The sequence below is a fragment of the Belonocnema kinseyi genome, chromosome 5, assembly GCF_010883055.1.
Source record: "Belonocnema kinseyi isolate 2016_QV_RU_SX_M_011 chromosome 5, B_treatae_v1, whole genome shotgun sequence".
NCBI lineage: Eukaryota > Metazoa > Arthropoda > Insecta > Hymenoptera > Cynipidae > Belonocnema > Belonocnema kinseyi.
Window position 1 is genome coordinate 73,289,428 of NC_046661.1, and position 23,541 is coordinate 73,312,968.

General features: G+C 32.3%; 2 protein-coding genes across 2 annotated transcripts in view; one reads left to right on the forward strand and one right to left on the reverse strand.

Moving 5' to 3' along the window:
• The window catches only part of LOC117173711 (protein turtle homolog B), a 510,915-nt gene that overhangs the window by 375,505 nt on the left and 111,869 nt on the right, over window positions 1-23,541 (reverse strand). The gene's annotated exons all lie outside the window — the stretch shown is intronic.
• On the forward strand, window positions 11,192-12,948 carry LOC117172364 (cytochrome P450 9e2-like). Its single transcript, XM_033360215.1, has one exon. It carries the CDS (start codon window positions 11,277-11,279, stop codon window positions 12,783-12,785), a length of 1,509 nt encoding a protein of 502 aa, XP_033216106.1. The 5' UTR covers window positions 11,192-11,276; the 3' UTR covers window positions 12,786-12,948.

Below are 23,541 nucleotides of genomic sequence, written 5' to 3' on the forward strand. Positions count from 1 at the left end.
CTCAAACTTTTTTCTGTTATTTGCCTTAAGCTAAATATTTGATCCGTACATGACCTTCCTGGCATAAACCCACTTTGGACTTCCAAAATCTTTGCTTCTGTTGTTTTCATTACAGTACGATAATCGCTTCTTTCCAATCGTCTGGGACGTCTCCCATCACGAAACATAAATTTATCAATTCGCACAGTCTATGTGGTATGCACGCGCCACCGTGTTTAAGGATTTCAGCGTTAATACCGTCTAGCCCGGCAGCCTAACCACTTTTCAAGTTCCTAATTATATCCCTAACCTCAATGACACAGACTTTTTCAATTGAGTTTTCCATCGCATCGTGTTCAACATCGCAGTTGTGGTGTCCTGTAGGTTCATCTCCGAATTGTCTCCTAAAATAGTCTCTGAAAGCCTCTAGTATTCCGTCTGCATCATATACCATTTCCCCCCTACTATTTCTCATGTTGAAAATTTCTGTACTTTTGTTTCCTTTCATCTTTTATAATGTATTTTACTTCTTCCTTCAAAGTCGTTTTGTATTTTCATCTCTTCTTCTGCTCTAATGGTATCTTTACTTTCTCTAACTAATCGCTTAAGTATCTTGTTTTCGCGTCTATAATCATTTCTACGTCTACTTCTTTCCTCATTGCTAAGACCTGCGATGTTCAAAGTTCTCTTGTACGCTTCTCTTTTTGCTTTTTGGGCAGCCTAAATTTCATCATTCCACCACACATCACCAGAAATTCTTCCTACAACTGCGGTACCACACACTTCGATCGTAGATCTAACAAGGATATCCCGTAACATTCTCCAGGCGCCCTCTATATCTTTGTTTTTTATACGGTCCTCCCATGTAGGCCTATCTATGCTTTCGATTATCTTATTTTGAAAATCTATTCGCACATACACATACGATTTTCGAAGATTGCTGTCCAGCAGGCAACGCTACTATCATACTTTACCGAAATACGGACGGAAACACGCGGAGCCCTGACTACAGTAAATCATGTTTTTGGGATTTTCTCAAGTTTTACATTGAGAAGTTGGTCATATTTAAAGTAAAACTCTTCTCTAGCGCCGATTTTAGGGCTCACGGTGGGTAGGAAATAACTCATTATAGCTCGCTCCCTTGCGCAGCTCCTGTTACACTTTCATACCGCGCGGCGTCAATTCTCGTAAGGGCTATTGAAGAGTTTCATTGTATCTCAAATCACGCAGGCAATCTATGCTTAACTTGCGGAATTATTTCTCACTCAAATTTGTTGGCTTTTAAAGGGAAAGTGTCTATAAGTACCTTACGTATATTCCAACAACATTTTTTGGGCAATGCTACGAGTATTTAAAATAAAACAATTAAAACGCAGATTATCCAAAAATAATCCCAATTTTTGTTAAAATTCTGATATTTTTAAATAAGTAAAGTTCTGTATATTTTTCTCTTTGTTTTTCATATAATTTCCCGTCCACTTTTGAAATTTATTGATAAATATTAAAAAGCTTAAAACAGACAAAATGGCGATGGTTTTTTCTGAAAATATACAATTTTAGTTTATTCAAAGTTTCGTCGTTTCTTGCTCTTGATTTGTTTTCAGATTAAATCTACACCTGCGCTTTGGTGAGAAGAGAGAATTTTTTTGTCTGAAAAACGAAAATTCCTTTTCTTTACAAAACGCCGCAAGGTATGAAAAACGTCAAAGAAACGTTAGAGTTCAGAACTAGTCTATCAATACGATCTTGAATTATCGCGTAAATTGACACAATGAAAGTCCACACGTTAGATTGTTTATGTAAATTTTCAATAAATGTAACGAGTATAATTAATACAATAAAAGGTTAAGACGATTTGACCTAAACTTTCGACTCTTTAGCCCACAATCTCGATCCGCGATCCGACTCAACAGCATCGCAATTCTACACTTCCACTATTTTACAACAACTCGACACTATACCTAGAAACCTTGTATAAAAGCAACTATATATTTTTTTTCTTGCAGAAATAAGATTATTTTTCTAAAAAAAAGTTGATAAAAACATTTAGATTTTATTTTTTGCGCAACAACAATTGTTACGTGTTGAACGTTTATTGTTAAGAAAAAAATTTTAAAAGATTTTTTGCACATTTTCGAAAAAATTTGAAAAATAGCGCTAGATATGAAAAAACGATAAAAGATATTTTTATAGAATTTTATAGTGTATTGAGGACAAGGGTGTATACGAGTCCTAGAATCTCAAAGATGCAGGTTATATTCTAAGGGGCAGGGTTAACCAAAATTATAGTGCTATATGAAAAAGGGGCAATATTAAACATCGATTTTGGGAAGTATTAAATTTTGCAAAAAAAACATTAAATACTGAATAACAAAATATTTAATAAACAATAAAATAGGCAATGAATAATAAAATCGCACTGTTTATGATAACGAAATTTTTCGTAACTTTAACCCCTTTTCCAGGTCAATCAGAGCCAACATTACAGAATTTTCCATAATTCTAATCTATTCCTAAGCTTGTTTACGGCAAACGTTATGGAAAATTCGATAAACATAGACAGTGCCTAACAAAATTCAAATTGAATAATATGTGTACTTATATGAGTATTTGCACTAAGAAAGGGCGATTTATTCTAAAAACTTACTGAGTCATCACGAAAATATTGTCAAAACATCTCTGCAAATATCAATTGCCGTAATTCCCGGCCTAAATTTTAAAATGAAAAGTTTAATCGGTTTGATGGCCTGTTTTTCCGGGTCAGTGTGAATCACCCACCAGGCAGTATATGCATAAACCTTTCCTTAGAATATACCCTGAAGACACTTGCAACCAGTAAACGCTGTTAAAGTTTTTTGCTCCTGTTATTTGTTTTTTGAAAAAGTTTTAGCGTTTCATAAATTTAGGAAACCTAATTGAGGCGCTGAGCACGACGACGACTAAATAAAGCCCACTTTCGTCGAAAATTGTTTATAATTGTTACATGTACTTTATATTTTGGCCTATTGATAAATTTTATAAATATGTAATGAAAACAATTTCATTTTGCCACAAAACGTGGTTAAAGTTGAGGTCGTTGCTAAGAAATAATGATCACCACTGTGTAAAGCTCATTTTCTTTTTCCTTCCTCTTCATTAAGTGAAATGATTATGAGGATTACACTCGTATTTTATGTTTCGTATGTGACTTTTTATACTGAAAGATCTTTTTCAAAGTTTTTAAAGTCTTTTTTTGCAATAACTTTCGTAAGTTTCCTGGTAAACATACAGAATTTTCGGTAAATTTCAAGATATTTTGGGCAGGTTTAAGGTACTTTTCAAGAATTCAATTTCCTGAGTTAGAGACCACATCTCTAAATTATTCTCTAAGTTTCTATTCTGAGTTAAAATTTCTATGAAAGAACCGCCAGACCACTAATTTGATTTGTTGCCAAAATGGTAGTGGCCGAGAGTTTATTATTTTCATCTTAAATTTTACACACACACAATCTATATTATATATATATATATATTAAACCTAGCCGTATGTAACCCTTATTTATTTATGGCTAGAAAATATTTTTGTTTTATGTCACTTATACATTATTTATAATATAAAATTTATTGACGAATAACGCTTTATATATTTTACAGTTTTTGCTGCAAGTTTAGCTTTGTTCACAGCCATTTTAAATAATGTTAATATTTTGCATGGTTATGAAAACTAATAAAATAAAGTTTTAAAATATTCAAATTGAAAAAACTCCAATTAAGAAAAAGAACCATTTTTTATATAAAGCAATTTATATAAATCAACAATAATACCCACACTCCCTGCTCGTTGCGCAAATACACTGTAGAGGGCCGTGCGAAGCGGCGCGACGAAGCTAAGGGTCGCACGTTGAATGCACTGACTACACTGACTGCTCGTGATTGCTCACTTGATTGCTCGTGATTGCTCGCAATATCCCGTTGATTTCTACTGACTCGCTCACGATTATGGAATAGTTTAGGAACTATTCCAGATAGTATACTCAGATATGGCTGATTTCAAATCATGTAACATAGCAATAAGGTGACCCGTTTTAATCTATAGATTCAAATATCTCGAGGCGTCCTAACGGTAGGGTGCTAACGCACGCAACACGACTTGACGGTACTTAACCAAAAATAAAAACAATAAAAAACTAACCGAGGAGTTAGCGCTAGAAAGTCTTGCTCCCGTTATTGAGCAAGATGAGGCTAGAAGTTGGCCAAAACTAAAAGGTGCTCACTCGCTTCATCAAATCATGAAAGTTCTATCTCGGGCTAGCAAAGCATGAAGGTTGCCACTTCTCGCGTTTAGTTTGTAAACGAGAAGTGGCACCTTCATGCTTTGCTCGCCCGAGATAGCACTTTAATGTTTTGATGGAGCGAGCGAGCATCTTCTAGTTTTGGCCAACTTCTAGCTTCATCTTGTTCAATTCCGCGATCTGAAACTTTCTAGTGCTTACTTCTTGGTTAGCTTTTTATTGTTTCTATTTTTGTTTAAGTATCATCTATTGGATCGCGCGTGTTGGCATTCTATCGTTAGGACGCCTCGATCTGTTGAACTATCCCATCTACAAAAAACGGTTCAGACGAAAGTTGACCAGGACATAAGAAGCAATTTTACTCTATCATTTATTTTGGCCTCGAGAACAATTTTCGAGGTCACTTCAAGGTGAAGACGATTTTTTAAAATGTAAACCCCTATTTTTAACTGCGGATTTGAATAGAGTGATGAATTTCACGTCAAAAATGTACTATGAAAATCTTGTTTTTAGGACTTTGGAGAAGCCAAAAATCTAGGTCCAATGTTCAAAAAACGATCAGATGCCCTTTTTATGAATTATCGTGGTTTTATGGGTAAAACAAAATATTAAAGATGCTTAGGAAAAGTCGGCAAAATGTAAAAGTGTGAACTGCCCTGATGAACTTGTCAACCTGGACCTTCAGGTCAATTTTCAAGGTCGTCTAAAAGTCAAGACGATGTTTTAAAAAAGAAATATCTATTTCAGACTGTGTACTTGTAAATAACGGAAATTGTGCGTGAAAATTGGTACTCTGAAATATTTAATTTTTACCTATAGAAGGTCATGTCACGGTCAATTATTTAAAAAGCGCTTAGAAGCTTTTTTTATTTTGCTTGTTTTTTTAGCAATTTCAAAGTTGAAGGTGCCTTTAACAAATACAAAATAGGTTGCACAAATTTTAACGACCTTGACTAACTTGAGGTTCAGATGTATTTTCAAGTTTGATGAAGGTCCACGTCATTTTTTTGAATGAAAAAGGTGCAAAAAATGGAAGCAACTTGACTTTACTTTTAGCGCTACCTGGAAACAACGACGTAAGTCCCCTTGCCTCTCACTTTTGGGGTGCTTGATTAACATGAGTCCCCTTGCCTCTCACTTTTATTATAGTTGCAATTATGCACGGAGTAACTGTTAGAAGTTGCCTCCGTTGGATCGAAGACACAAATGCAAACGTCTTTAAAAGTTGTCTACAGTTCGAAGCAAATTTTTTCTAGGGATGGCCGCATAAGTTATTCGAATTTGACCCATCAGATATTTTCTGGTCGTGAGAGGCAAGGGGACTCACGATAATAAAGCACCCTAAAGTAAACAGAACTTATTACGTCCACGACGTTGTTTCTGGGTAACACTAAGAGTAAGGTTGAGGTGCTTCCAATTTTGCAACTTTTTTCATTTAAAAAAAACGACGTGGACCTTTATAAACCTTGTAAATGAATTTGAAAGTTAAGTTAGTCAAGGTCGTCAAAATCTGTGCAAATTATCTTGTACTTCTTAACGGCACCTTCAACGTTGAGACTGCTAGAAAAACCAGAAATTAAAAAAAAAGCTTCACGAGTCCGCAGTCTAATTTATATCCATTCAATCTACAGGCCCACAGTTTAAGTTATCACGATAAGTAATACTACGAATACTACGTGAATAACAATTGTTTAAATAATGAATAATTTTTTGTCAATTTGCGAAGTAACATAGGAAAGAGCCATCGAAAAGACATTCGTAGGAGATTCCGCAAACAAAAATTGAGCCTCTTCATTGAAAAATCGTGAAACTGTGAATTTTTTTATAAAAATTGTTAAAATAATGAATAACTGTTGTCAATTTGTGAAATATCATAGCACATAATCAACGAAAAGACATCCCTCTTTGATTCTGCAAACAAAAATTAAGCCTGTTAATAGAAAAATCGCCAAACTATGAATTTGTTTTTAAAAATGGTTTAAATAATGAATAAGTGTTGTCGGTTTTCGATATATCATAGCAAAAAGTCATCGAAAAGTCATTTTTAGTTGATCCCGTAGACAAAAATTGGGCCTACCAATTCCAAAATCGCCAACATGTGAATTTGTTGACAAAAATTGTTTAAATAATTACAAATTGTTTTTAATTTGCAAAGTTTCGTAGTAAAGAGTCATGAGAAAGACATTCCTAGTTGATTTCATGCACAAAATTGAACCTATTCATTGAAAAGTTGCCAAGCTGTAAATTTGTTTATAAAAATTGTTTTAAAATATACCAAAAAGCATCTATTCTTAGTTAATAGTAATAGGATATTCATTTATCTCACATTTTAAACCAAATCTATTAATTTCAATGAGCTTAACATTGCCAGGCACATATAATGTCTCTTCTTCATTAATCTGTTTATAAGACAATGACTTCTTTTTTTTAATTATTCTTACCAACTGGAAATTCTTTCCATATAAAAGTAACACTGTTTTAAGCTGTTCTTCGGCCAATCTGAATATCTTAAAATAAATGGCACTGGGGAAAAGTTAAGAAAATAATAAATTTCAACTCTCTGCAGGCTTTGCAGGCCTCTTTTTAATTGGTCAGTCATTGATAAGGATGAGGCCAAACAGGGACCGAGGTGGAAGGTACGGAACAGCGTAATTTAAAATAACCGCTTATGGAGGACTTCAAATATGTCAGATTTCAAATATATTATTAGTAATTTTTACGTATTATTGTAAAATGATTTAAATTGCCATTTTCAATAAGTACAAATGCACAAATGTTTTTTTATTATTAAAAATTAAGAATTGAAAATTTTTTTTCGAATGAAAACTTTTTAATTTTTCAATTTTGTTTTAATTTGTATTCAATTGCCTTCATTGAAAAGATAAAGCTAATTCATATAACAAATATTTAAGAAAAATAGGTTAAACAACGTATCAATATGTAACATGTAAAATCAAAATCACTATCTAATGATGAGACAAAATTCCAGTCTCGAGCTAAAGTTTTCTTGCTGTAAGGTGAAGAAAGTCGAATTAAAAAAGTTATGGAAGTTCCAAGAAATAGATGTGAAACTTAACAACCTAAAAGCGACACTAATCAAAAATTGGAACAGGCTCGATTGCAGATTGGGATACAAACATTTAATTTTCAGATAAAAATAAAAATTAACATATGTCCCGAGATAGGAAATTTCTGAATACGGATAAATAAAGTTTAATGTAGAAAAGTTAGCCATTTTTGCTGAATTCTAATAAAAAATGTTGGATCCAAAATAATTCTTCCGTTGCAGAAATATAAAAATTATAGATTGTAATGGAAATTTTTGTTTAGAAATCTTTTTTAAGGGTCAGAAAAAAAGATAATACATTTTTTCATTAAATCATAATAATTTCAAGAAATATTAATGTAAATTGGTTGTAGAAGTTATTGCTACGTTAAAATTTGAAAAATGAGTTTGAGCTAAAATTTTGCTACAATTTTAAAAATAATTATTGTGTCAAAAAATGATTTTTGGGAAAAATTCTTTTAACACAATATGTATTTGCTTTTTAAGAATATGGTACGCAACAATCATAGTATTGATGAAAATGCAAGTTAAACATGGATTATTCTACTGAACAAAAATTCTTCCAAATAATGTAAATAATAAATCAAATAGGATTTCAAATCTTTTCAGCGTAATAAAACATGAAAAAATTTTATGAACAAAAAATTCCATATGAGAGATAATGTAAGCAAAGTATTGTTCAATATTTCGTCAGAATATTTATTTAATATAAAGCAGCATTTAGCGGATGAAAAAAAAGAACTATAACTTTGACATTGTACGCTGTGTTTATTTATAATAATTATGTCAAATAATATTATGATAGAAGATAAAAACACTTTTATTGAATAATTTCCGACAATTTCACTTTGTAAAATGTACTTATCATAATCAGTTGCGTATTTACTGTAAGGCAACTATACTATTTGAGCTTTTATATTTAAATTTATTCTAAAAATTGTTCGCAGCAAAGTAGTCCATAATTTGGCCTTCTTTTTTAATTTCAAACGGAGCTCAAAACAAAAACAAAACTGTTGTGCATTTGTTTTGGTAAGATTGACTTGACCTTCACGTCGTTCGCTGCAACGCGTACGTAGCCGGCCAGGCACGTTTTTGGGCATCGTCAAGATTACCGCTTGGATTTTAAAACATTCATAATTTTTGAACTATTAATCCAATTGATCTAAAACTTTCCAGAAAACTTCTTTGAACCTTAATGAACAACTTTCTTATTGAAAGCTTTCCGTAGCTTAAAATTCGTTCGCTAAACGAGACGCTTGAAGGTTAAAATTTATGATTTTTGCATTGCCTCAAAAAAAAATTAATAACTTTTTTGTTTATTACAATATTCTCGTTTTTCTATCTTAGATAGTTTCAGAAAACTTGAACACGTACTTTATATTGGGGAAATCGGGAAATGATGAAAATTGGCTAAATTAGCGCGAGTTGAAGTGAAAAAAGATTGGAATTTTTCGTTTTCAAAAAATCCACTTTTTACCAATTATCTCAAAAACTACAAAACCTATAAATTTTTGCAAAAGGAAAAAAAGATGCGCCTTGAAATTCTCTACAAGCATCAGTCTTTAAAATTGAAATTAGAAAGATTTTTAAAATTGACACTCAGGACAATACTTCTCAGGCTGAATATGGCCGTGTCCCCTTTTGGTCGCCAGCGGTTCAATTAAGTAAGTTGTAAATTCATTGTTGAAAACTAATTGATTTAAACAAATGCATATAATTATAAGCAATTTTGAAATCTATTAAGGTTAAAGATGCCAAACAAATCGTCTCAACGAAAATTGTGTAAATAAATTATTTCGTTTAAAACCACCACGTTATTAGCCTATTACTCTTCCAGAAAATTGAGCGTTAAAATAGCCTTCCACCACACCGTTCAGCTAGCGGCAGTTAATTAGTTCCAAACGCCACTACACAGTCAGTTAATTAGTTTCTCAAATGGCCATTTTTGACCAGGAAAATGTATTGATAATTTTGATGTTAATTTTTTTTCTCCATGATCTATAATCAATATTTTTTTAATATTGATTCAAAATTGTGAAAAAATTCTCACTCGCTCCGCTGGGGATTTTCAATTTTTTCCTTAGCAGAAAGTTTAAATTTATTTTGGATGTTAGGTTTTTTGATGAGAGAAATGTATTAATAATTTTTATGTTAATTTTTTTGTTTACATGGTCTATAATCAATATCACTTTCTTGTGCGGAGAAAAATTTAAAATCTTACAAGTATAAGGATGACATTGGAATCCAAATTGTAGGTATTGTGAAGAAAATATTCTCGTCTCCCCGTAGCTTAGTTGATTATAGAGCATCAGACCGGAAATCTGAAAGACCTGGGTTCTCAAACCCCAGCGGAGCTAAAGAGCATTTTTTCACAATTTTCAATAAATATTCAAATAATATTGATTATAGACTATGTGAACAAAAAAATTAACATTAAAATTATTAAAACAGACGAATGTTCGTCCGTGATCATCATTATCATTATAAAAAAAAACATTCACTTCATAGGACGTTCTTGCATTATTTCCGTAAAGTCCTTTCAGATGCTTACTTTTCAGGGGGCTCTAGGCTCATAACATGTGGTGGTTTCAAGTAAAATATCCTATATGGTTCGTATGATTACACGCATTTTTACGCGTGAAATTCAATGTTCATAAGATGACTATAGACTTGTAGTTATGCAGTTTTAGAAGTTGTGTAAGCAATATAATCCGAAAATAAACTAATTTTAATATTTTAAACGGAAAAGCATTTTTAAGTGAAACAAGGGCCAAAAATCTTATTTCTTTAGTTCTAATAATGCTAAAATCATGCATAACTATTTTTTTCAAAAAAATGGATCTATGAGATATTGTACGGTCACTTCTCATGTAACGTTTTCCGTAGAATCAAATAGAGTAATCAGGTTTTCCATAACTCAGATTTAAAGAAACTATTTTAGCATTTTGGGATATAAACAATTTTCTTAGAAATGTAGTCCATATCATTTAAAAAAAACTTTAAAGTTAATTGTAGCTTGTAGACTATTTTAAACAGTAAGTACTAGATCCGTGCTATTGTTCGTATGTGCGATAATGATCGCGTGTTTCGTTTCACGGTCGTTATTTAATGAATTATGCAGAAACATATTATTAATACATGTCTTTCTTGGTAAAAACTGCGAGAGGAATACAAATGTCATCTAGGAAGATTTTAAAATCTGCTTGTTGTTTACGAGTTGATGTAACCGTAAGAATATAACCCCAAATGCAAAAACTTATATTGCACACTATATCCTACAATTATTGCAAAGCTTTACTAGATATTAATTACAGATTCAAGCTCTATGAAAGGAATATTCAGCAATATTCTAAACAACATTTTGAATAAGAGAATATACTATGTCAAGTAGTTAATGTAACCTCTCGCGTGTAAACTGTATAGATATCGGGTTTGCTATCTACAAAACGAAATTTTTGTCATTTTAACCATTTTTTTCAATAAAAACTTATCATTTGTATCGGAATTACTTCAAATTTGTAATAATTACACTTTGTACGATCTTCGAAACGACCTTAGCTAATTCCATTATGAAATATGAGCTTTTTTGCCAATTAGTTGAAACTTATTTTCTCCATGTTACACTTATCCTCATTTTGTATTCAAAATATAAATAATTTATTTATGATCTAATGATAATCTAATGCTTGAGAAATCATAACGAGAATACGTAATTTTAAACACAGCGCAATCTTCCTGTTTTGCAATTTTCATGCACTTATAAATATGTATGCAAACAGTATAGAACGCTTGTTTCTTCTTCAAATCATAAGGCGATAAGATACAATCAACTGAGGAAGGGATATCGTTTATAACTAGAAAAGAGCATTTGAAACTGATATTCATCATTTTTATCTGCCGCTGATAGCTCGTGATTATAAATTCGCTCTTCAATATATTTAATAAAGTCATCGTTCATCATGGATATATGGACAGCTGTTCTCCCTATTTTGGCAATTGGACTTTTTTTCTACTTTTTGAAAAGGAAGAACTTATTTGAGCAACTCGAAATACCGCACGACTCTTCCGTACCAATACTTGGCAATATGGGACCCTGTTTACTTGGAAAGATGAACGTGATCGAACTTATCCAGAGCTTGTACGACAGACACGCTGACGCGAAATACTTTGGCCTTTACGATTTTCAAACCCCGATTATAGTGATTCGCGATCCAGAAATCATCAAGTCAATAGCAATAAAAAATTTTGAAAATTTTCCTGATCATCGAGGATTTACTGACTCAGACCGTGACCCACTTTTTGGAAAAAGCCTTTTCTCTCTGAAAGGCGATGACTGGCGAGAGATGAGAGCCATATTAAGCCCTTCTTTCACTTCCAGCAAGATGAAGATGATGTTCCACTTAATAACAGAATGTGCAGTGAATTTTACAAATGTAGTACTGGAAAGATCTAAGAACGAAGATTACGAGGCTAATATAAAAGACATTTTCACTAGGATTACCGCTGATGTAATTTCTAGTTGTGCTTTTGGTATAAATATCAATTCGATGAAGGAACCGAAAAATGAATTGTATGTCATGGGTCGAGAGTCTACAGACTTTGAAGGTATTTTGTCCCTAAAATTTCTTTTAATTCGAAATTTCAAGTTTATCTCTAGACTTTTGGGAGTGAAAATTGTAAGTGATAGTGTTACTCGCTTCTTCACGAATGTGATCAGTTCAAACATTGCGACAAGAAGGGAAAAAGGTATTACCCGACCAGATTTCCTACAGTTGATGATGGAAGCCCAAAATAAGAACAGTTTAAGTCGGGAATTGACTATTCAGGAAATTACCGCTAATGCATTCATTTTCTTCTTCGGCGGCTTAGACACCGTTTCAACACAACTTTGCTACATTGCACATGAAATTACAGTTAATCCACATGTGCAAAATCGACTCCAGAAAGAAATTGACTCGGTTCTAGCTAACTGTAATGGAGAACCGAGCTACAATGATATTATTAATATGTCCTATATGGATGCAGTAATTAATGAAACTATGAGGCTTCATCCAGGAGGATTTCTCCTGGACAGAGTTTGTAAAAACAAGTTTGAACTTCCTCCACCTTTACCAGGCAAAGAGCCAATAACTCTAGACGCCGGTACCAACATTTGGATTCCTGTTTTGTCTATTCAACGTGATCCTAAGTACTACGAAAGTCCAGAAAAATTTGATCCTGAAAGATTTCTAGGCGATAATAAGATCAATATGAATGCAACCACTTTTATACCGTTTGGAATTGGACCCAGGATATGCATTGGCAACAGATTTGCTTTAATGGAAATGAAAATTGCATTATTCCATCTTCTATCACGTTTTAATTTCAAAGTCTGCTTAAAGACTCCTATACCTTTAAAATATAAAAAGAACACCTTCGCATTACTTCCAGAAGGAGGTTTTTGGTTGAAGTTTGAATTAAGAAAGTAGAATTATTTGTTAATCGTTGGTAGGCTTTTCGAGAAATGACTGTACTGGCGAAAATTTTTGTATCAATCACTGAGTTGCTAAGGAATTTTTTATTTGTACTTTGTTCTATTTTTGTAAGATAGATTAAATAGAATACTATATGCCCCGAAATTCTTGATCTAAACATTGAGCCTATCTTAATTTATTATTGATTCAAAAAGAAACTAGAAAGTATACGCAATTAAAAATCATTTCTGATTGTTTAATATCGATAAGAGGAGCACTTTAGACATGAATTTGCTCATTTTTTTGAAAATTATATTTAATTCATTAATAATTTAACATGGTAATTTTATTATTAGCGGCGATAAATAAAAGATCAGATACGAAAACTGATATCAAGAGCAAAATGATCTATATATTCCTCAGAACAGATAAGATTTATTTTCAATTTATCAGACGACTGTGTATTTTTGAACAAACTCTAAGTGATAAATTACCATTATTGCCGATAAATTAGCGAAAATTTCCGTTAATTTCAAGAATTTATGGATACTTAACCGATAATTTAGGAATTTTTGCAAAAAGCCTCCTTGAATTTTTTGAAAATTTACAAATTCAACGAAAATTTCTGCAAATTATTGGTAATTTTAGAATTTCACCTGAAATTTCCAGAAAAATTTGTTTTTATTGTTTCTCATATCGAAAATGTCCTGCATTTGTTACAAAAAATATTGTGTGCAACAGGTGCTGAAAGTAGACAGTTGCAAATCTTGTGCGGATCTGCCGTCTACCTGCTTGCCTTACCCCCTCCACTCGACTTCCCCTCACGCAGCTGACTCAGTCCGAGAGCATTATCGAGCCTAGCTAATTGGGGGGGGAGCTTTTGTCCTTTTGTAAACCGAAATATCTAATAAAATGTTATACTTAAAAAGATAAATTTTCAACCAAAAATGGTATAGTTAAATTTCATATTAAAAAATCAATTATTGACCAAATACTTTAATGTTCAACAAAAGAGATAAATATCCAACTAAACTGATAAAGTTTCTACCAAAAAAGAAATATTTTCAGTTAAAAAAATTAATTTAAAATTTTTTAAAACCACGATTTTTCAACCGAAGAGATGAATTTTTAACCAATTATTTCAACTATTAGGTTGTAAAATTGATACAATATACAGTATACGATTTTAAGAATGTGACAGTAGGAGGGGGGTAGAAAGTTCGCGAAACAAACTGTGACATTCTTTCTGGAAGCTCCCTTGCCTGTTTAAATGAAGACAACATAAATGAACTATTTTCTCAATTCAGTGCTTACCACGCACGCATTTAATTCACAACTGAAACTGAGAATGATAACAAACTTAATTACTAGCACTTCACATTAATTAATTCCAACAATACTATGGTCACTAATTGGTATAGGAAAGATACCTGGTCTAGTCGATATGTTTATTTCAATTCTAACATAACTCTCAATGATAAAATAAAGGCAATAAATAGTTTGGAATATAGGGCCGTCTCATGATTCGATGTAAGGTTTAAAAGCCAACATTTAAAAATGGTTCTATACACTCTCAGATCGAATGACTATCCGACATGTGTTTATAATAAATACATTAACAAAAGATTAAACTACTCGAAGAATAAAAACTCTTATCCTTCCCATCTAACATTACAATGCATCAGGTTTTCCACTAGATAACATTATAGTTCTAACTCTTGTCAACGAAATTCCTAGATTTTATAAAAATATATTTAGAGAGTTTAATTTACTCGTTACATTTCAAAATGAAAAAAATCCTTGTCAGTGCTTAACTACATATGAAGATATGATTCCTATTAAACTCAGATCTCATATCGTTTAGAGGTCATTCACAGAATACATGATACGTTTAGGGGGTAGGGGTCTGCCGAAGTATCATTATTCTTATAAAGACCAATCAAGAAAGTATCACGCCGGGAGGGGGTTGAGAGAAGTTCCTGAAAAATGCATTACGTATTTTGTGAAATAGAACCAGCCGAGATTTTCAGAAATCCATTACCATAACTTTAAGTGTAAACTGAGAAAAAAATCAAATGTCCGAGAGCGAAAAAAAAATGTTTTTGGGCAGTTTTCGTTGTTCCTACCAAAATTTGGTTTTGACTAGTAAAAAATCAGTTAGAGCTACGAAAAATTTTATTCGGATCAAACAAAAAAAGTTTGTTAGGATTCGAGCGAAAATTCCTCTCTGCATTTTCAAGGTTAATATTATTTGTAGTTCTACACAATAAACTAAAGATAAAAAAGAGTTGTCTTTGTTTTGAAAAGACGTCAGAATGGCTGACACTTCTACCCAACAGATTTTAGATGAATGGGGCCTAGAATCTCTAATGGATGGATTTTAAGGGAAATGATTTATACATTTAATTAGCCGTTGTATTTAATCTCTCCAATCATAAAAACATACTTGAAAATAATTAAGAAAGTATTTAAAGTATGTTTAAGTATTTAAGAGAAATACCTAAATTAAACACTCTTTAATATAACCAATAAGTATTCTGAAAATTTATTGTGATTCATTAAACAAATTTTCAACAAATCAGACACATTTTATTGCATAAATATATTTTGTTCATTTTTTTTTCATACATAAATTCTGATATATTTTATTCACAAAATACATTTTTCCCTTAACAAAATAATTGTTGCTTAGCGATACTTGTTTATAAAATCTAAAATATTTTCGGCAAGTCTAAAAAATCATTGTATTGATCTAACAAATATTTGTTAATTCACCCAAATAAATTTGTCCAATATACAAAATAATGTTGTTGCTACCAAACTTTTTGGTTAGTTCAACCGAACGCTCCAACAAAATAATTGGGTTGGCTCAACCAAACGATTGTTTTGCTTCTATAGAAGTTAAAAATTTGTCTGAGAAAACCAAACTTTCATCCGGGCAAACAGAAATTTTTCTCACTGTACAAAAGCTAAAATCATACGTAACGATCGCTATTATAAAAAACCGTACGTTTAAAGATCACTGAAAAAACTTTTTGGGTGCAACAAAAAAATTTTTTATTGCCTCAACAAAATAATTTTGTTGCTCTTCGTGCAACAGAACTATTTTTCTGAGCCAAATTTTTTTTTTTTTGAGATCATTTGTTCCACCTAAAAAAATACTTTTGTAAGATCAACCAAATTTTGTTTAGGTGAAGAACATACTTTTTGTACTCACAAAACGGTAATTATTACTAAGACACAGATTTGAACGAATTTTGTGCATTACAAGAATTCCGTGAATTCTGTTAATTACGTGAATTTCATCAATTATGTGAATTTCTTCAATTATATGAATTGCTTAAATTGTGTAGATTCCTTGAATTCATCAAATGTAATGAATTCTTTGAATTCCTTGAATACCTCAAATTCCAGGTATTCTTTAAATTTCGCCAATTCCGTAAATTCTATGAATTCCTCGAACTCCTTGAATTCATTTAATTCTTTAAGTTCTTCGTATTCCGTGAAATACTTGAGTTACCTAAATTCCACGAACTCAAAGAAATTTCATGAATTCGGTAATTTCCACGAATTCAGTAAACTCCTTGAGCTATAAGAATTCCATCCATTCTGTCAATTACACGAATTCCATTAATTCCTTGAATTTGTGGAATTCTTTGAATTTCGTGAATTTATTGAATCCCATGGATTCCTTAAATTTCATAAATATATTGGAATAATAATTTTTTATATATTGTTTAAACAAACATTTTTGTTCACATTAAGCAACTACTAACTTAATCTAATTGCAAATTCGAAAAAAAGAGGAAACTTTTTTAAAAATCCGCGACTTTCTATTTCTTTTCTAAGACAAAACGACTGAAAACAATAAAAATGTCAAAAATTTAACGTAGATTAAAATCCAAATTAAAACTCCCATTTAACGTCCAGTAATCAAATTGATTCAAACTCCTGTTAAAAAAAACAAGAAGCCAACGACCAAATTTGGAACACAACGAAAAAAAAAATCCTATTGTAATCTAATAAATTTGAACCAAATGAAAAAATAAAAAAAAATAGAAATTAATTATCGGACAAAAATATTTTTCTGTCTTTCGTCTTTTTAATGATATTATCATTAAATTACAATAAAATAACATTCAAAATAAAAATATATAAATAAAATTGCATTATCAACGTTTCGGTACTCGTACAGTACCCTTATCAAGTCAAGAAAAATTTAATAGGTAGAAATTGATAGCACCCACGAACAGGAGTTCTCTCTTTGAGTAGGCCAATCTGTTGTAAACACAATACAAATATCTGTCACAATTACATCAAAAATAGAGAAAGTAAAAGAAGAACAAAATTCATGAAACAGTCTCATTAAATGCAATTAATCATATTAGCATAACTTTTGCTCAACCTATACAAATCGGTTTTTAAATTAATTAATAACTTTTTTGTTTTTTAATATAAGGCATTTCCATAAATTCCCTCTTTCTCTCATTACTTTCACTATGCAAAATTTGAACATCATCCCAGTCAAACTCATGGTTAACATCAACAAAATTCCCTTGTATGTCTGGCAAGAACACTCCTATAACAGCGTCTCAAACGAACATCACACACATTCTCATTTTTCTTTGCTCTTTTTTATTTTTGTCCGAAAATTAGTTTTCATTTTAATTTTTTTCAACATTTCAGATTGCAATAGGATTTTTTGTTTGTTTGTTCGTTGTGGTCCAAATTTGGTCGTTGGCTTCTTGTTTTTTTTTTTTAATAGGAGTTTGCATTAAAAACAATAATAAATTGTTTAAACCATTTCTGTGAATATCTAGTTTATTGAAATTTATGTCTTTTTTACGCAAGCAGCATTATTTGGCTCCGAGATTAGGGGCAGTATGTTGCAAAAGGGTAATGTTTGCCGTAAAAGATTTCCTTTGGATACAAATAAAAATCTCCTCAACTCTGTTTTTAAAAAGAATTTCTACTTGTGTCAAGAAAAATCCTTTTTAAACAAGATGATATTTCTCTGCGTCATTGATACTTGCCAATCTTTCTTTAATTTTTTTGAATTTATGGTGTTCGCAAACTTCACCGGCGATTATCTGAGAATAAATATTTAAACATAGCGCGTTCCATGATCCACTGTAATTAAAGTGCAAATCAGTTAGCCTACCTTATTTTGTACAGTTTTTGAAGGTACCTCAAAAACAGATCTACCAATATTTTTAATGGGCTGCTTGAATTGCGTAGAACTTCATACTAGTATCCAAATTGCGAAGTGAACTTCTTGACAAGTCACAATGTTTCTTTTGATTTGGTGAGAAACTATAACGCAGAGTAAAAACCCAAGAAATATTCACCTACATACACACTTACCTTCTGCTTCAAAAAATAATCATATATGAGCTTTACATTAACCAGTTTATGATTTCAATTTAACTTTTGATATCATTGTTCTCGCACTCAAGGAACACAATCAAATTAAAATGATTTAGTATTCATGCTTCTAAATAATTATATAAAAAATATATTCATTTTATAAAAAGAATAAGCACGTTGTGAGAACAAAAGTTAAATTCATAGTTAAAAATCGTTGTTGCATTGGCCATATTTCTCTCGACGTGCGCGATTAAAGAAATGGATCCTGTCTGGAAGCGACGAGACGAAACTTTTTCCACTTCTGCGGCATAACGACGGCGGAGCTCCTGAGGTTTTTGATAAATGGCAGAGTAAAAGGGACGTCCCGGGACTGCTAGAAATTTTCCTCGTAATCCTTCCTTTCTTCCACGAAGCGCGCGTAGTAGAAGAAAGAACGGGCATTTTAGCCCCCTTCTTCCATCGTTCGCCGATGGTTCTGCGATCGAACGGGTTGGCAGATGCTTTTTCATCGAGTAAAAACGACATCTTAGCGATGCCTGTGTATGCGATATAGCGGAGACCATCCTACAGTAGATAATGATCTTACAATAGATAATCGATTACTAAAAATACTAATTAATTTAACATAATAAATTTAATTTATTTAATAGTTAATATACAATACTAATTAATATATTAAAATTAGAATTGATAATTTTACTTATATGTGTGCTTATAATTAAGGATTATCAACTGTAAAACCATTATCTGTTGTAGGGTGTACTCCCCTACTTATATAATCGAAAATTTCAATCTATTTCGCCCCGCAGCTTATTAAGTATCTCGGGAATCCTTTCTTCTTTTTCGTTTAGTAATAAGTTGATGCAATTTTGTTCAAACCACTGTGCACTTATTTAGTAGATCAACAACACTACGCATCTACTAATTATCTCTTTATAGATACCATCTGTGATAACTTAACGCAACTATCTTATCCTATCTTTTCGCCACTTTTCTTTCCTTATTCCATCTCTCCCATTTATTGTCATCTATATTCACCCTTCGACCTATATTCTAGCTTCCTTTAATTCTTCTCTTCATCCCTCATAAAACTTTTTTTTCATCTTGCCATATTGCAATCAAATAAATCCTTTTTTTCAATCTCATTTGTCTCATAGCACCGCATAAAACACAAATATCGACCAAACCTACATATGAAACAGTTTTCTGTTGTTTTCCCAATTAATTCTATATATTCCTATATCCTTACTGCTGCTGTATCTGTTTACCTTTTTTCTTATGGGCGCATTCATTTTGTCATTTGTCTGCAATTTATATCTCAGATATGTACATTTCCTTACATATTCGATCTTTCTGCTTTTCCATCTCGCCATTCATTCTTAATTTTCCCCTCTTCCTTTCCCATGTTTCCTTTAAAACAGAGCTCCTATCAATAGATTAGATAAATGTGGATTAAAGAGACACCCTTCTCTAACCCCGTTGCCATGCAGAAAATTGTCCGCCTGGGATATCCCGCTCGTATGTCTGCTTGTATAGTCTTTTATTCACCACCCACGCTTCAACTAGGCCAGGAAGCCATACTATTGAATTCCCTTGTTTCTTAAAAAGAACAATTTAAGTAAATTATTAGAAATTTGAATTCTTTTATTGCACATGGATTGAAAGATTTTTGCACTCATTTAGACATTATATTTTATATACAGTCTACATTAAAATTTTTTTAAAAATTTTAAAGTGAAGTCGTTTAGGTTTTAGTTTAAAAAATAATTTTTATTTAAGGATAGATTAGGAAGGGTTTCATCAACTGAATTTTCAGTGGTAAGTGCATAAGAATCGGTTTCAGTTACACTTACTTGAAATTTAAGTTATATTTTTAATTTCAAGCGCTTATATTTAAAAACATTTTCTAATAGTGTATAAAATACACACACAGTAATTCAAAAATCTAAATTTCAGTTGAACTTTTTCGTTGACTGATCATTATAATATGACTTCAATTTACTCACTCAGTTAAAAGTCCATTGCTTTATATACGTTAAATGGAGGAGCAATGAGTAACCTGAAAAAGCTTCCACCAATCAGAGTGCAAGATGAAAAAGTTGCCGTTTGAAAATTAAAAGAAAAATAATTTAGAAAAATACACCATCCCCACCCTACGACAGTTTGCATAACTCGCGCTTTGATTGATAGGAGCTTTTTCAAGATACTCATCAATCATTTGCGAGAGCTTTGACGCCTGGGAGATTTTTCACGAATTCGAACTTATATTTAATAACATTCGAAAAAGCAAATGTCACACCCAGGTGGAAATTTAAGCCGGGGGCTGGCCTTGCTACGGCTGGAGAGCCTGGCTTTAAGTCGGGTTGTGGCCGAGGTTTCTGGTCGAAATACGGCCAGCATCGTCACGCTGCGCTGGCCAGCGTCCGGCCATGGGGCATGGGCGGGGGCTAGCCGGGGAACACGACCGTGGGCCGGACGAGATCAATTGGTGCTTTACTGGATTCAAATAATTCGGGTTTCAATCGTATGTAGAGCATTTGTCACTGAATTAGGGGATCAATTTGATTCTTTTTTACTGCAGAATTGGAGCATATTAATATATGAAATTCCACACGCCCAGCACACAGACAAGATTAACTATTACCACGTAGTCGTTGAGAGACAAAAAAAATATTTAAAAAATAAATATTAATCAATTGCGAATATTCAGACTTCAAATATTAATGGCCCTGTTTAGAGTAAATACATATATAACATTTCTAAGCATTATATTACAAATAAAAATTCTAACGCTACGGGGTATCGAACCTACATATCTATACCTAAATCTAACGCCTAGCAGTCGGGACTGCTAACCGCTGCGTTAAACTGACAAGTTGAAACTCGTTGGAAAAGCCATCCTCACAAGCTACAGTTCAGAAAAGTTAAAGTACCAAATTTTAAGTTCTCTTTTTCTAATTATTTATTGTAATGCTACGTTCTGTAAATATAAAATACACGAACTTTTAACAGGAATATCAATACAATACTTTTTAAATAAATAATTTACATCGATTACAATTTTTCGTCGGGGGATATTTTGTTTTTTCCAGTCGTAGACTACTTGACAACTTTTTACAATGACAGGAAATGTAATTCTTTATGTATATTTACCATTTTTAACGACGAAACTCAGAAATTTGATCGTGAATGTTCACAATTTCTGAATAATAAATGTTGTTCAACTTGCGTGTAAGGTTTGGTTTTTAGGTATCTTATACTATTTTACGACGTTTAAGATTGATACAAAATATAAATTTTTTCTCAACATTTGCAATTTTTCATAAAGATGGAACTTTTAATTTTATTCTTGAAAAAATTTAAGTCATATATTTTTCAGAAATTTTGAAATTTGCTTAAGGTAATTTCACAATCACGCCAAAAAAACTCGTTGTTTCGAGGCTTTTGTAATTTGCTTTTTATATCGTATATTAGATATTATATTATTTTAAATTTGTTATTAATCGTTTACAAAAGTTCAAACGATTATAAATTTAATATCTGTATGTTTTTTGCTGTAATAGATTTATAGTTTTATTATAATCTCTATTTGAAAATGTTTACTATACATTTATCACGATTCGATATTTGCATACACATCCATTTCTTAATGAAATCAGAAAAACTAATTAAGTTATAAACAAAGTTTAACAATTTTATTATTACCAATTAGCGCCCGGCCAGCTACAGTCTGAGCATTCGATCATAAGATTTGCCCGATCAGAGCCCAGTCAGCCCCCGACTGACATTTTTATATAAATTTTGCCTAGCGAAGCCCCGACCAGCGCTCGGCTGGGCTCTTAAAAACAAATATAGCACGTCCAGTCCCCGACCAGAAACGTTGTTGTACTAGGGCTAACCCGGGCTATTTCCACACGGCAATCCAATGAATTTGAAGTTCAATAAAAATTAATTTCGGCTAGCTCGCACACAGCTTGCGTTTGTTTGACTTCCTCTTGCGAAAGACCTCTTTAAAATATGTACAAACATTGGAGTGAACCCTCTGTTTGCAGACTGTTCATTCTCAAAGCTTAGGTAAGGGTGAGGCCAGGAATCTGGTATTTGATTATCGACAATCAATCGCATCTCATGAACGCCTCGTGACTTACTGCCAGGAGATTAGTCTCCGCGGAATTCAAACCGTAGACACTGGTATTTAATTTTTATTTCTTGAATCTTTTCTCATCACTTTTTTAATCAAGTATAGCATAATTATAGCATAATAATGAGTATCGCATAATAACCATAAATTCCTGAAACTTTCCGGAAGTTTAAGGTATACAAATATCTTCATAAAAAAAAAATTGACAGAATTGCGGCACTGCTGAAATAGCACAGTATATGACAAGCGAGTTAACAAGGTCTTTTTAGACGAAGATGATTTTTGTCCTGAGAGACGACGATGAGTCACAAACGAAAGTAAAAGCAGGACGACTCTCTTGCACCGTCTCTTGAACTGTTAAAAATTTTCGGAAATTTACTAAACATTTCAGACGCAAATGGAATATAGTTTTTCAAATGTCTGTTACTGAATTCGAGATTACGATAAAATTTTCGTAAATTTGCCAATTTTACAGTACAAGCAAAGAATTGGCCACGTGCTTTTTTAACGTTCTTTCTAAATATGAATTCCCCTTGCAAGAAACTTTGAGTTCAATATCTCCGGTTGTCTCATCATTAGTGACTCGCTAGTCATGAATTCGTACGCACCTGGCAGCGTGAACGTTGAAGTGCTTTAAAATAAGTATACCCGTGCAGAAATGTCCCCATGTTTTCCTATTTGAAGTTGGGTTCTGTTTAGGCCCCTATCAGACTATCTAGTCTAGAAAAACCTTATGGGTGCCCTGTAAGGTTCTGATGAAGAATCCCATACTTTGTATAGGGATGACAAACCTATCTGTATTTAATGGAGCCCCGACCAGAGAACTCCTAGAATCTTATATTACGTAAAATATTAACTTTAAGGTCTTTGAAGGTTTCAGTTTGCATAAATAATGTTTTTATGAGTATTTAAACTCGTTATTCTCGAAAACTTGAATTAGGGCACTGATCAATATTTTCTTTGGGGACAGGCAGATATTTGAAAGTTAAAGTTAAAGAGTTTATGTCAAGTACAGATGGCCGATGCTTTACCAGAGAAATTTTGGCCCATTACTGCGCACCAGTACTGATAATCGGCAGTTCGACCAGTACTGGTTAACGGCTGGCTCTACGATCGGCGCAGTACTATGCCGACAGTATAAATATTTTTAAAAAAATGTTAACCCTGGCGGAGTCAAAGGAACCGAATGGAGCCTCTACAATGTACCCGTAAAGACCCCATTGGGTCCCCATTCGGTTCTTTTTTTTTTAAACTCGAAAAACA